General features: G+C 24.6%; 1 protein-coding gene across 1 annotated transcript; it reads right to left on the bottom strand.

Moving 5' to 3' along the window:
• Positions 1-14,432: 14,432 nt before the first annotated feature.
• On the bottom strand, positions 14,433-15,125 carry LOC108325700 (protein NIM1-INTERACTING 1). Its single transcript, XM_017558795.2, has one exon. The coding sequence runs from the start codon at positions 15,002-15,004 to the stop codon at positions 14,633-14,635; it is 372 nt and encodes a 123-aa protein (XP_017414284.1). The 5' UTR covers positions 15,005-15,125; the 3' UTR covers positions 14,433-14,632.
• Between the last annotated feature and the right edge of the window lie 254 nt (positions 15,126-15,379).

The following is a 15,379-nucleotide window of genomic DNA, read 5'->3' as shown; positions in this document are numbered from 1 at the left end:
TAAATCTATCTCCGTATGATTTGAATACCTGAGAGGATGTGAGCTGCGACAATGAAAAAGAGAAATAGGAAAAGAGGAAGAAGAAAAATTTCTGTAGTGTGAAGGTGTAGAGGTTGGGACAGTGAAGATTGAAAGTGAATGAAATTAGATTAGGATTTTCTATGATGTAGGGGTATGGGAGCTGGGCAATGAAGAGTGAAAGGGAGTGAAATTCTATTACGATTTTAAATTAAAATAAGTAAAAGTAAAAAATAAATATTTAAATAAGGTCAATTTAAAAAAAAATAAAAATTAAGAAAGTAACCAAAAGGTTCAACACGCCTCGTTTGTAGTGGCACACATTGGGCTTGCTCCCAACACTATCATGAAACTGACGTTTCTTCCCGCACCTCACATTATTTTTGTCAGTATTCCCAAAATTTAACTAATATCCCATTTTACCCTTTATAATTTTGTTTGTAAAATAATTTTATATTCTTGAAATGAGTAATCTGGTGTGTATTTACAGAATCCGGTGACATATTCTGAATAGTTCATTCCGGCATGCACAACCCATGTCGGGGCAGGCGTGGAAAGCGAGGTTGCCTACCCATCTTGTTCCCACCTTTTTTCCTCTTTAAATTCCACCACTTCAAATCGCCTCATTCCCCTCCCCACTACCCGACAACGCCGACCCTGTCTCCTCCTTGTTCCAGGCCACTCGAGCAGCCGCCGGAACCTCCAGCTACGTCAACATCACCAACCTTAATTATTTAAAATTATCATTGATATTAATAACAATTATCATTGTGTGGACGTATTTATTACACGTATACTGACTTCTAATCATAGACGTGGCAGGTTGAAAGTTGCAGCTTCAGGATATGTTCCAGATTGAAAAAAAAAAAGAAAGTTCCGGACCGATATTGATAAATTGAGCACAATTTTGGATTGTCTAGTCTGGAATGCAATACCAGGAATCGTAAATATCTTTACAGGATTGACCATTCTGGTTAGTATTCCCAGATCCGAGTAGTAGTTTTTAGAATGACCGTTTTGATTAATGTTAAATTATACTGAATTGACCGACCCTTCAAAATCAACTAGATCCATCAATCCGAACAGTAAAATATGAGAGTGTACTTACCAGAATGAACAATTGGAAACATGTCACCGGATTAGTCATTCCAGAAAGAGTACAACTAAGTTTATTATAAATTGTTTAAAAAGAAAATAATAAAGGGTAAATTAGGTATTATGGAAAATTTGGGAGTATTGAAAGAAAAACGTGGAGTACAGAAAGAAGCGTCCTTGAGCAACACATTGTGTGTATAGTTTTTGTTTCTGCGGTCATCTACATCTCCAACATCTCATCCTATATTTTTAAAAATTTTATTTTTAACTTTTTTAAGATTTCAATCTTCACCTTCAACTTTTTGAAAAAATTTATTTTTAACTTTAATAAAAATATTTTTATTTTCTTTTTTTATTAAAGACACTTTAATAAATATCTTTTTACCTCATCTTTACTAAAGTCACTGTACACCATCTTAATAATAATTTAATTTAATTTAAAATTTAAATATTAGTTAATATAATTTTATATTTTAATAATTATTAAAATATGATTTATATTATAATAATAGTTATATTAAAATATAAAAGTAAAATAATTAAAATAAAAATAATAAAAAATAAAATAAATAAAATAATAATAATAATATAAAATTTAATTTGATATGTTAAAATATATAAAAATATTAAAATAAATTAAACAATTATTATATTTTAAATAGAAAAAAAAATTAAATATGCTAACGGTTTTGTTTTTTATTTAAAATTTACTAAATATTTAATTTAATTAAAAATAATAATTTTATTTATTATATTTTTATAATTTAATAATTATTAAAATATATTTATATTTTTATAATAATTTTATTAAAAAATCAAAAAATAAAAATAACTAAAATAAAAATAATAATAAAAATAGTGTTTAAAATCACATTAAAAATATTTAAATATATTCTATTTTATTAAATGAAATAATTATTAAAATTTAAATAAAAAAGTTAAAATTTGTCAATCGAATATAGAAATCCGATAATATATTTTACGGATAAGGATATTCGATTAAAAATTTTCTAAAATTTTGTGTTTTATTTAATTTTAATAATTAATTAATTAAATTTAATATTTTAATATAATTTTAATATATTAAAATATATTAAATTTGATTTTAAATATTATTTTTATTTTCATTATTATTATTTTAATTATTTTTATTTTTATTTTTTTAATAAAACTATTATAAAAATGATTTATATTTTAATAATTATTTAAATATAAAAGGATAATAAATAATATTATAATTTTCATTTAAATGAAATATTTATTAAATTTTAAATAAGAAACAAAACCGTTAGCATATTTAAAAAAAAATCTATTTAAAATTTAATAATTGTTTAATTAATTTCAATATTTTAATATATTTAACATATCAAATCAAATTTTATATTATTATTATTATTTCATTTTTTATTTTTTATTTTTATTATTATTTTTATTTTAATTATTTTATTTTTACATTTTAATATAACTATTATTATAATATGCATCATATTTTGATAATTATTAAAATATTAAATTATATTAAATAATATTTAAATTTTAAATTAAATTAAATTATTATTAAGGTGGTGTAGGGTGACTAATAAGAAAGAGAGAAAATAAAAAGATATTTATTAAAGTGTCTTTAATAAGAAAAAGAAGAAAATAAAAATACTTTTATTAAAGTTAAAAAATAAATGTTTTGAAAAAGTTAGAGATACAAGTTGAGATGTTAGAAGGTTAAAAATGAAATTTTTGAAAATGCAGATGAGATGTTGAAGGTATAGGATGAAACACTCTAAAAAATAATAAAGAAGCGTACTTGAATAACGCATTTTTTGTAGTTTACATCATTCATTTAATACACCTCATAATTTTTTTTTTCATCTTTTGAAAAATTCAATTTGACATGACAATAAATTGACATGTTATAAAAATATATTAAAAAAAATTGAAAATACTATATGACGTTGAAATTAATCGTAAACTTAATTAGATATTTTTAAAATTACACTTAATTACACTAAATAAAAATTATGAATAAAATTAAAAATTTTAAACAAATTAGAGAATAGAAGTGAGATTAAGTCTTTTTTTCTCACCTTATTTACTCTCGACTATGGTTCGTTTTTTTATGTATAAACTAATTTAAAATCTATACATGATGATTACTATCCCGCTGAATTGGATCCATATTCAAAGATAAAGAAAGACTCATGGGATAAAACTAATATCCATTCTATTTTAAAGTAAAAAAATTAATAAATTGAGTCAACAAAATCAATATCTACTTATATGTAAATTAAATATTTATAACTTCTAAAGAATCAAATTTCAAGTGCATTTTAAGTTTAATAATTTATTTTTCTAAATTATGTGAACACTTTTTAAAATAACATCAAACATGAAATAGAACTACATCTTATAACAAATTAGGCCAAACTAATATTATAAAAATATATTAAAATATCATATTATGAAAGTAAAAAAATTTAAGATTAACTCAACATCATATAATTAATTTAATAATATAAATTGAATATTATAGTTTAGTCACGTATTTATATAATATGAGATCTCTAACATAAATTATTACGACAAAGGTATTGAGTATAAAAGTAAAAGAGACTACAAAGTAGGTGATATGATATGATAGGTCAAATAAAATTGATTAAGATAAACTTTAATAATTATGATCAAAATTATAAAAGTAGAGAATTTAAATATAACTCACTATTACAAAACTGAATTAATAAAGTGATGTTTAAACCCATAATTTGGTCATGTATATGAATAACGTAAGATATTCAACAACCACACCAATATATAAAATAGTAAAATATATATCATTATCAATACTAGATTCCACATCTTTTATAAATATGACAAAATTGTAATATATAAATTGATGCAAAAAATCATTTTAAAAATAAGTTTTGTGAAATGTCTAGTAGACTTTGTTTATGAAAACAAAAATTTTCCTAAACCTTGATTAAGAATTACAAAAACTCTCTTAACACTTGATTAAGAGTCACAAACACTCTTCTAACCCTTAACTAGGAGACTTGCTTCAATACTTCAAATAATTTCATTTCATTTAAAGAATCAAGGTCAAAGAAAATATAAATACATTTTTCTCCTTCAACTTTTGAAACACCTTTTAAAGGAGTTTGAGGTTTCAAAATGGACAATACATGATTAATCATAACAATATTATTTCATTAACCTACTCCTCCACTATAAAACATAAAAGTTATCTTAATAATCTTACAATACTTAATAGTCAAGATCAAGTATAATTTAAATACATTTAACTCAACCTTTAATAAGTTAAAATTTGCACCAATTATATATTAACTTTTGTTTTATATTCTGATTCTGTTTATTTACGGAATAAAACTCATGGGTCCTGAGTGCAATTTAATTTTCACACCGTTTCACTGTAAATAACAAAGTTCGTTATGTTTCCTTGTTGGCATAACTTGATTGGTGTGGGTTGCGACGATATTTATGTGTTAGTCTATTTTAGTATTACATTAATACTTATTAGTTCTATTAATCACTTTATAACAAGCATATAATTTATATAAATAAAGTTATGTTAATAGTCTTATTTCGAATAATTTTTTTCAAAAACAATCATCAAAACGTATTTAATTACATTTTATACATATTTACAAATATCTATACAAAATTGAGTTATTCTCAATTTCTTACTAATGAGCACTTTCATCTATAATATTATCTACTCATGTGTAATTATTATCATACTAGATGAAAATCACATCCAAGAAAATGAGATAAGTTAATATAATTTTACAAAATATGATCATTTCTAAAATAAAACATTTCATAACTTCATATCATATCAAGTCACACTCAATGATTATATACTCATTCAATGAAATAACAAACACAACCATAAATGTATTATAATGTGAAAGATTTATACACTGAATTAGACATAAAAACAATACACATATCATATGACCTTTCAGTAGAATATAACATAAGTTTTTATTCTACTCAACCTCAAATATCAAGAATTAAGTCATGTTTTTCACACCACAACATAGGTCAAAAGAACTTGCCTTCACCACCTAAATACCTTCCACATATGTGAGTCCAACAATTTGTATAGTAAGGATCATTTGTCTCACAAACCTCATTTAACATACACCATATAATCATACAACATAGTGTGTCCTCATAGGAAATAGTTACACTCATACCATACGTACATATATGAAAATTTAATAACTTTATATATTATGGAATAAGTCTTGACTATACTCGACTCCATATACCTCTTAGTCGATTATGACATAAGCCTTGAGCCTAATCTATCCCCACCCACATCCACATAGCAAAAAAAATGAATCTCTTAATGACTAAGTACTAAAACGAAAATCCAACAATTTCTCATAACGAGGTCATTCATCACCCAAAGACCCAACCACCTTCATATTTTCTTATGACAACAATATCATCCAATGACCTAAATCACAAGGATCCATTTCCATCAAACTTGCCCAATGAGTGATTTGGTTTATTGGCTTCAACTGATGTTTCTCTCCCATTAGACCTTAATAAACACATTTTAGTTCTAAAACTAATAATTGCCATTATCATTGCTTTTATTTTGTTTATTTTTATTTTTTATTGATTTTTTTATTATTACTTTTTAGATAATTAAGGTTTTTATTTAATAAATTGGGAAATATAAATATTTGGTTCTTATTTGTCAAAATATTGTACAAATAAATGAAAATCACTGAAGATTGAACAATATCTCAACTAAATATGTTATCAACAAATTGAGTTACTTCAATTATAAAAGTCAAACAAATACAAATTACTAAAGTTTGAAGAATATCTTAACAAAACCAGTTCTTAACAGATTTTGATTACTTCAATTAAAAAAATCAAGTACAAATTTCAAGCCTAGTTCAATTTTCGCAAACTCGTCTAAATTATATAAATATAAGCCTTGAAAGAGCTAGAAAACACACCCTAGGAGAAGAGGAAACTAAATCTAAGAAAGATACGACAAAGGCTCATTCTAGAGACTGGAGACATTGTTCATTATTCTTTTTTAGTAATCAGAATGTCTACGAGTAACTAAATCCCTAATTCACAGGGGTTGGGTTAGACGTAATGTATCTTAACTCTCTTTTGATTGAAAAATAGTTTGAGAAACCTGATTAGGATGGAACAACTAAATAGATTTCACATGTTAGACATAAATGTGAAACAATTAGTCATTCATAACATCAGAATGCTGAACTTAGTATGAACTTATGATAAAAATTGCTAAGACATTAGGGTTTTTATTATTAAAGTTTAGATTTGTCGTTAAGACTTTAGAGCTTGTTACATATGGTGTGAATGCTAGAATGAGAATTAGAAGTATATTGTTTGGTGTTTTTACATTGAATTAGATCATGAACTTCAACCTCGGTGAAGTTTTTATCGTATTATTAATTTCATTATTTTAAATTGCTTTATAGAACTTTAGAATTATTTTATTCAAAACTCAATATTTTTCTTATTGCTGGTACGATTTGGTACACTTAAAAATTTTGTAACAAAAATATAATATTGTGAGTCAATTATCCAAACTAATAAATTTATCCTCAATTTAGTCCTTAATCACATCAAATTATTCAACTCCAAACATTCAACCAATACTCAATAATTAACTAGCATTTACACGCTTCATATCTCATCACAAGTATAATTTACACCATTCAGTCAACCAATTAACCAATTGGATAAAACCAAACAATAAAAAAGAATAATTTCTCTGTTTTAATTTAAGCTTTATCTCAACTAAGTTCCATCAACTCTATGTCAAACAAGATATTTTATCTATATACCAAAAAAACTCAAATCAATGATTTGAACACACCTTATTAATATAAAACGAACATAAATTTATCTTGAACCTTTTTTAGTCACATTCAATCACAAAAAAACACCTCATACATGTAAGACAAAACGAAAAAAAAAAAACAAAAAATGAGTTTACTCTCTTGAGGAATTTGATAAACTAGAATGATAATAATTTTTTCAAAATTATCATAATAATGCATTCTGATGATTCTGATTTTGAAACAGATTAATATACTAGTTAAAAGCTTTCATAAAGGTAGCACATAAAAAGGGAAAAAAATTAGAAAAAATTTAACATTTATAAAATGAGACCGACAAACTAATTTTTTATTTATAACTCGAACCTTTTATAATGAAACAATCAAATTTTATGTATAAAGTTATAAATTTATTTCTATTATTAAGTGCTTACTATATCTTTACATTTATTTACTTTTTATGATCTCAAATACTAAAAAGGAAAAGTTTTGAAATTTTAAGCCGAAGCTTACTGATATCCCCATTCTAGAGATCAATAATTTAGTTGTGTATGAATGATTAAATTTGACAATTTCATTCAAAATCTAATATAAAGAAACTTCGTTAAGAAAAGTAGAATTTGATACGAGTATCTGTTTAACAAAGTAAACGTGACTATTTAAGATTCAATTAAAGACTAACAAATTTTGTTAACTATTTTCATCAATTAAATGTATTTATTCATAGTTTTGTATTCCTGATGATTGGTATGTTTGATAGTCTGAATCGTAACTAGATTGTAACTTTATGACTGGTGGATTGGAGAAAGCAAAACAATCTTTTTTTTTCTAACCATCATCAATGTCTTTGAGAGAGTTTGAGGATGAAATTTTCATATGACTTAATAATAAATTATTCTTAACCAATGTTATTGATTCCATAACTTCCTCTTTCTTTAAAAATTAGAAAAAGTAGTGGGGAATATATCTTCGTGGATAAAAAGATTCTTCCCCATTAAACCTGTGCCATCAAGATTGTTCCAAGAATACATGTATAAAAAAAGTGTTCCGGGATAAAAACATTCTTCACTTACTATTTATTACTTTCTTTGAAGATAATAATTAAATATAATTGTTTTTACTTTGATTTTTTTTTAAATAGCTTGTCCTAAATATTGAAATTAAACATTTCATTTTTCTCAATTTTTTTTCCACGAAATAAAATTTTATAATTTTATATAATAAATTTTCCTTATTTATTGGAGCACAAATGCTAAGCACCAAAAGTTCCTATTGACATGAAGAATTTAAAACGTTTCTTGTCAGATTCAACGGGAAGAAAATATCTAAATAATTCTAAAATTTGTTAAATAATTATTTTATTAAACCCTAAACACATGCATATTAAGGTATGTGTATTTATTATTTTATAAGTAATTAGTTATAAAATAGAAAATAATATAATTCAATATATATATATATATATAATTTTATGAAAATAGTATTAGAAAAATCGTCTAATCATTATTTTTAAATAAGAAATTATTTAATCATTTCAAAATAAAAATTATATAATTAAAAGATAACGTAAAAAATTATCAAATAATACATTTCTCTTTATATAATGATATAAATATATAGTACTTACTAAATAAATTGTCCAAGAATATAATGTTGTTAAAAGGCAATATTCTCGTTTCCCTGCCTAACAAAGTGGTCCGTTACACGAAAAAACACTTATTTTATCTTTCTTCATATTCTTCTTTAGATTTAAGGATAAGAAAAAAAAAATCAGAAATATTAACTATAGATATTATCAAGATTTTTTCACGTCCAAACTCAATTCTTCTTTAGATTCTCTTTTAGATTATCTTTCTAACATCTAAACAAATCCCACTTTAACTAATAAAAATATATGAATTTTAACTCAGCATATTATTTTCGTTACAACATAAGCATAAAATGACACTCATATTTTTGCAATTATTACAAACATATATGTCTTGGTTCACAAAGAATCAAAGTCTAAAGTCGTCTATGACCTCGATTGTTTAGAGAACTGAGACCCTAAAGTACTTATGTTTCGGTTATGTCATGAATTGAGAAATAAAATAAATGAAAATATTTTTTTAAAAAGCTTTAGGCAGCGATTCTTAATAGAACCGAGCCCTTATTGTCTCGGCCAATAAAATAACTCAGGCAATAACATATTTCTGGGGTTAAATTGCGCAAACAAAGCCTCATTCATACACATTTCAGACAGAGTCATTTTCTCTATTGTGTCCTTGCTCTCTCTCGTCATTTTCGCAACCATCATCTTCAACATTTCTTTCATTTTTTTTTCCATTTTACGTTGATTAAGTGCTTAGATATGATTTTCCTTTTGTTTTGACCGATTGATTTTGTGCACAAGTATTCTTTGGATAGACGCTTTGATGTTTATTTCGTTTCATTTCAGCACCAAACTCACCTTCAAAGTTAGTTTCGTTTAGGTTTTTGATATTTTTCATTTGGTTGTTTGTTCTTCATATACCATATTTATAGGTAAAACTGATAGTTTGCTCAAATAAACTCTAAATGGCTTGAAAATTTGTATGAAGGACCAAAAAAATCATGAAAATCCCTCACAAAAAATTTCAAATCAAAATTTAAAGTCTAACTATTTTAAATATTTTTGCAAAGTTTGAAAAAAAATTCAAAAAATAGAAAACAACGTTAAATCGATAATCTAGAAGGATTAGCTGGCTACACAAGCTATCACGGTATCAAAAAAAAATTAAACTTCAGATTCACCCAAAGGGCTCCTGGCATTTTTCTCTAGAAACATGAGTTTAAAAGAGTGGTAAAAAACAATTCGTTCAAAAATAATAACCATATTTTCGTTTGGAAGGTGATGGTTGCGGTTTGTGGTTTTTCAGTGGTGGTTTGATTTGAGGTTTTCAGTGGCGGTTTGGGTGCGGCCAGCTTCTGGGTTTAGTATTACGAATATTATAATCTATTAAGAGTAATTTTTCGACGTCATTAACTTTTATTTTTAAAATTTACATATCAATTGACCTTAGCGTGTCACAAATCAATAACTGCACAAATTATTCAGTTTTGACTAGAGGCAATTACACAATTAGTGTTTTTAACGCCATGAGTAAAATGAACCAACTTGAATCATTTTTACAAAACATAAAACGTTGTGAACATCTGAAAAAAAGGTAATACCATTTTGAACAAACCGAGATACCAAAATAAATATTAAACTATTATTAAAATAAATATAATAATATTTATCAACAAAACATACATAAAATTATATGCATGTAATAATAAATAATTAGAATAATCAATATTTTAAAAGAGTATTAAATAATAATTATTTATTGATATTTTATAGAAGATTCATTACGTTATATTATATATCATTACTTAACTCATTTAAAAAAAAAAGTCAATTTCATAAGTGATGATAAATTTAAATACGTGTTTTCCTAAATGAAATAATCTCTCTATCAAATGCTTATGACCGGGGAAATTAGAAATTTTATATTTCAAATATCTTTTACAAGATTCAATATATTATATTATATTATTTTTATATAATTAGCCTATTTTTTTCAATTCAAAATGAATAATTCAATATTAAGTCCAATAAGTTGAGTATAATTCATACCAAACTCAATTTTTTCAATTCAAAATACTAATTAAATATTAACTCCAATAAGATTGAGTCATAATTCATATCAAACTCAATTTTTTCAATTCAAAATACTAATTCAATATTAAGTCCAATAAGATTAAGTTATAATTCATACCAAACTCAATTTTTTCAATTCAAAATACTAATTCAATATTAAGTCCAATAAAATTGAATCATAATTCATACCAAACTCATTTTTTTTCAATTCAAAATGACTAATTCAATATTAAGTCCAATAAGATTGAGTAATAATTCATATCAAACTCAATTCAATAAAACTAAATCTGAGTATCCCACCAAATTTTAAATTGCAATTAAAATCAAATTCTATTCTAACATATAGAATCTATTAGTCTATCAAAAAATGTCATTCAATCTAATGACTCGTACAAAAGATCATAAACTTCCTAAAGTAACATATATATACCTAAATTTAGTATTTTCTTTTATTTTAATTCAACTCTAATAATTAAATGTATCTTTGATATTTTCTTTGAATTTTCTGTTATAACTTTCTATTATCATTTTTTATTAAATTTTATTATTTGTATTTTTTTTATATTTAAATATATTTTATCTTGTGAATCAACTCGTTCTCAAACTTTCAATCAAAGATTTCTTTTCAAATTTTTTCTCATTTGTATTTTATGAAACACTCACACTAATCATAACTCAATTTTCAATAATTCGTTAAAGATATTTTCCTTATCCGAAAGTTACTTTATGGATAAGGGAATTGAAATTGTACTAAAATCCTAATTACGTAGAACAACATACTTAAACAATTCTAAATTTCATTCGTAAGTTTACTACTGAGTAAAAAAAATTCTCTACACAAATCTATGATGAACTCAATACAAGTAAAATAAATAATTTGAAAGAATTTAAGAAAATAAATATATATTGAGATCAGAATAAAACAGGATCAATCGAAATTAATTTTTAACTCCTTATTTATTATATTACATTATATGATTTGAAAATATATGATGAATTAAAAAAGTTATAATTTTAAAGAAAAGTTTGATGAGGTAGATAGAAAGGGAAAAGTTTGAAAAGTAGAATGAAGAATGTTAAGTAACAAAGAAAAGAATAAAATAAGAAAAAGAGAAAAAGGAAAAAGATAAAGTGGAGGGAAGAAAAGAGGGGCAAATGGCTTAAAATATTTTTTTTTATATTTACATTAAAATATGTCTATTTTATGTTTAATATATTTTTTTATGTTTAATATATGTTGTATTTTGTTTATGTTTTGTATATTATATTATTTGTTAGCATGTTAAATTATGGGCGAAAATCGTAACATAAAGTAATTACTTATAAAATTAAAGTGGTTATGAACTGAAATTTAAAATTATATCTTTTTAATCTTATCTGAATTTTGATTAAAAAATTAAAATAAAATTTCAAAAATAATTGTTATCAAAACTCTTCAATGCACTAGTGTTCATAATTCGATATTTTACTATTTTAATCGATATTATTATAAATAAATTAAATTATTTAAAACTCGAAGCTCTTCTCTGCTATTATTTTTTAAATCATACTGATAATTTTTTATAAAGTCAAACTGGTCATGAGATGATAAAAGATTACGTGCACATAAATGATAAAGTGACTGAAAATACGTGAAAATTATAAGAATGTTATTGATTGATTTGCATCAAACTAGCTAATTATTAATCTAAACTGGACCAACTGATTCTAATAACGAAATAAATCAAATTCCACGGAAATTTGTTCATATACTGAATTTATTATTTAAAAATTTGATAAATAAAATTCAAAGAATCCACATGAATATATATTATCATATAGTTAATGTAACTCAACTACAATAAATATATATTATTTACATAATTTAATTACGAAGTCATCTACACATTTCTTTTAGATAAAATAGTTTTCTAAAAATAAAATTTCACATGCTTCTCTTATTCGGTCAATCGAAATTAATCCTTCGGCGCCTCGTTAATTTGATTCAGACCGTGGAACCAATATAAAAAAAAGTTTGAATTGACTTTTTTTTTTTAAAATTGACATTTGAGTTTCATAATAAAAGAGTTGAAAAAAAATAAAGTAAAAATATATTACTTTTAATTTGTCTATATTTATTTCGGATACGGATCCTTACCTGGTAACTAATGACTCCAACACTCTCCACGTTAACTTGGATAATTGAATGCATTTTACGGATTCAATTCAAAGTAACCTAATTTTGAAAAGGTTTAATCATTTACCTAATCTCTATTTTTATTTTTAGTGATTTTTTTTAATTAGTTCCTTCAATGTTATTTTACACCAAATGTATTATTTGATAATTCATTCTTTTAAGTATTTGGTTACTAACAAGTTTTTTTTTTATAAAAAAAAAGTGTGTTTAAAAATTTATTTTTGGTCTCAAAATAATAGTAATCATATTTAAAATAAAATAGTTGTATCAATCACTATAGATGTGAAGGATTTTCGCCGCAAGACACTTGTCTCTTTACATTGAAGTCTCTATATATAGTATTAATAAATATTCACTTTATATAAATAAAATTTGTAATAAAAAATATTTAAATACGTAAAGTAAGTTGAAAGTTAATGAAAAATAGTTTGTATATTTATTTTTTGATTGTTTATTCTTTTCCATTAAAACAAACTCCATAACACATTTTGACTTTTTATCATTACTTGATCCAATTGTCTGCTCTTTTGAAAGTAATTATGTTATTGGTGTAAAAATATTTTACTAAATTTTAAAATATAAATAGTAATCAAATTTTATATTTATCATCTTTAATTGATCTTTCTTAAGGTAATCAAATTCAAATAAGAAACATTTTTTTTTATCTTTTAAAAAATATAACTCAAATAATCGAATCTTGATTTTAAATGAAAATCTTATTACTGCTAATTAATGATCTACATATTTAATTTATTCAATTATTTTTTTTATTACACAATTACTTTTCTGTATTAAAAGCTTTTGATAAAAGGTTATAACGAGTTAAAACACTTGGGTAGTTAACAAGCATTATTCTCAACTTTTTAAAGTTACTTTATATTTGATTTCGTATTTTTTTTCTATTGAAACATCTCAAGTATATGATAGGTAAGTTTTCACACATAAGTTATTCAATGAAGTTACATGAAACTTATTCATCCCGAATTGTAAACTTGTCATTTATATTGTTTTTTTTGTCGCTGATTTCTCATGAATTACCAGTTTGATAACACAATACAAAAGAAACTCCAAGCTTGGTTTGGGAGACGAAGACACTATAACAACTAACACAGATTGCCGGAGGTTGACCTAAAAATTCATAAATTATTAGGAAGCTAGAAACGGACACCAAATTTAACAAAAATCAAAAAATTTATCTGAAGATGACATCAGAAAAAACAAAGATTCAATTTTGATACTAGAAGATATTAAACGGATTATGATAGTGTTTTCGCCTTACAAATCAAAGACTCAAAGTTAGAAGATTGTATATTGCCTTTATCGTCAATCCGATACTTAAAAATGTATATTAAACATTTAGAAGTTGACTTAAAGTTTATGAACTCAAACATCAAACATAAATTCGTCCTATATTTAATTTAAATTTTATTAACATAAATGAAGATTTGATATATGACTATTATGTTTGTAAATTTTATTTTAAATTTTATTTTAAAAAGTTATTATCTTTATAATCTTTTACTTATATTATTATTCTTTGTAACTTAAATATTATCTATTCTTAAAAATAAAAATTATTTACAATTATTATATAAATAAATGAAACACTAATTCCTATCATAAAAAAAAAAACAAACTATTTTAACATGAGTGTTTTTTATTTTTCTTTGTTTAAGGTTCCTCGTATTTACCTTCCATAAAATACACTCACCTTTTTTTTTTCGGAAACAGAGAACCATTAGACAACAACTGTATAATCAGAAGAAGAAAAAAAACTCCGAAAAAAATTGAAGGACCGTGGTCTTGGCGACGGTTGTTGAAAGCGCGTAGCTAAAGAGCGAGTTTGAGGTCGAGGGCAACATCATGTTGTTCTTTGTTCTTCTTACCATTGTTGATGTCTTTGGTTGTGCCGCGTGAACTTGGATTGGGAAAAACCAAAGGTGGTTTTCTGAAGTGAATATCGGTGGTAAAGTCCTGAAATTCGAAAGCAACTTCTGGCTTGGCCTTGGTTGATGTAGTGGTGGTGGCCTTCATCTTTTTCCGGTTGCTCTCGTTCTTCTCCAACTCCATCAATTCCCTTCGGCGCCGATCACGTGCGTCGCGGAAGCTCCTCAAGAGCGAGTAAAACTTCTCCATCTTCATCTCGTCGTTCTCGTCGTCGCGATCGTCATCGTTCCTCACTTCTCTCTTCTTATTTTCCATAGCAAAACAGAGATAAAAACAAAACTCTAATCAACGGAAACAATAGAAGAGAGAGGTTTAAGATTGTTGGTGCGATCAGAGTAGGTATGCCAGCATTGTCGGAAAGGAATGCCGTGTTTCTCAATTCTGCGTACTTTTTATATAGAAAAATGTTTGTGACGTTGAGCCTGTGACGTCAGTAACTTGTGCTTTCGCTGCACGCGTAAGGCTCGCTTTGTGATTCGTCATGATTCCTACCTCTTCTATTCTAGCCCAGTAGTCCCTTGACTTATTTGTTTTTGGCTACTATTAATCTCTTATGTCATAGACCAATTATTAAATATTTTATTAATAAATAACTAATAAAATTGTTTATTACATCATATTATTTCACTT

This window comes from Vigna angularis, chromosome 3, assembly GCF_016808095.1.
Source record: "Vigna angularis cultivar LongXiaoDou No.4 chromosome 3, ASM1680809v1, whole genome shotgun sequence".
Classification (NCBI taxonomy): Eukaryota; Viridiplantae; Streptophyta; class Magnoliopsida; order Fabales; family Fabaceae; genus Vigna; species Vigna angularis.
The sequence above is the reverse complement of the archived record's forward strand: the minus strand, read 5'-3'. Positions and strand labels throughout refer to the sequence as shown.

Excerpts from the sequence above, each read along its gene's own strand:
- LOC108325700 (XM_017558795.2), bottom strand. The coding sequence starts at position 15,004 with ATGGAAAATAAGAAGAGAGAAGTGAGGAACGATGACGATCGCGACGAC.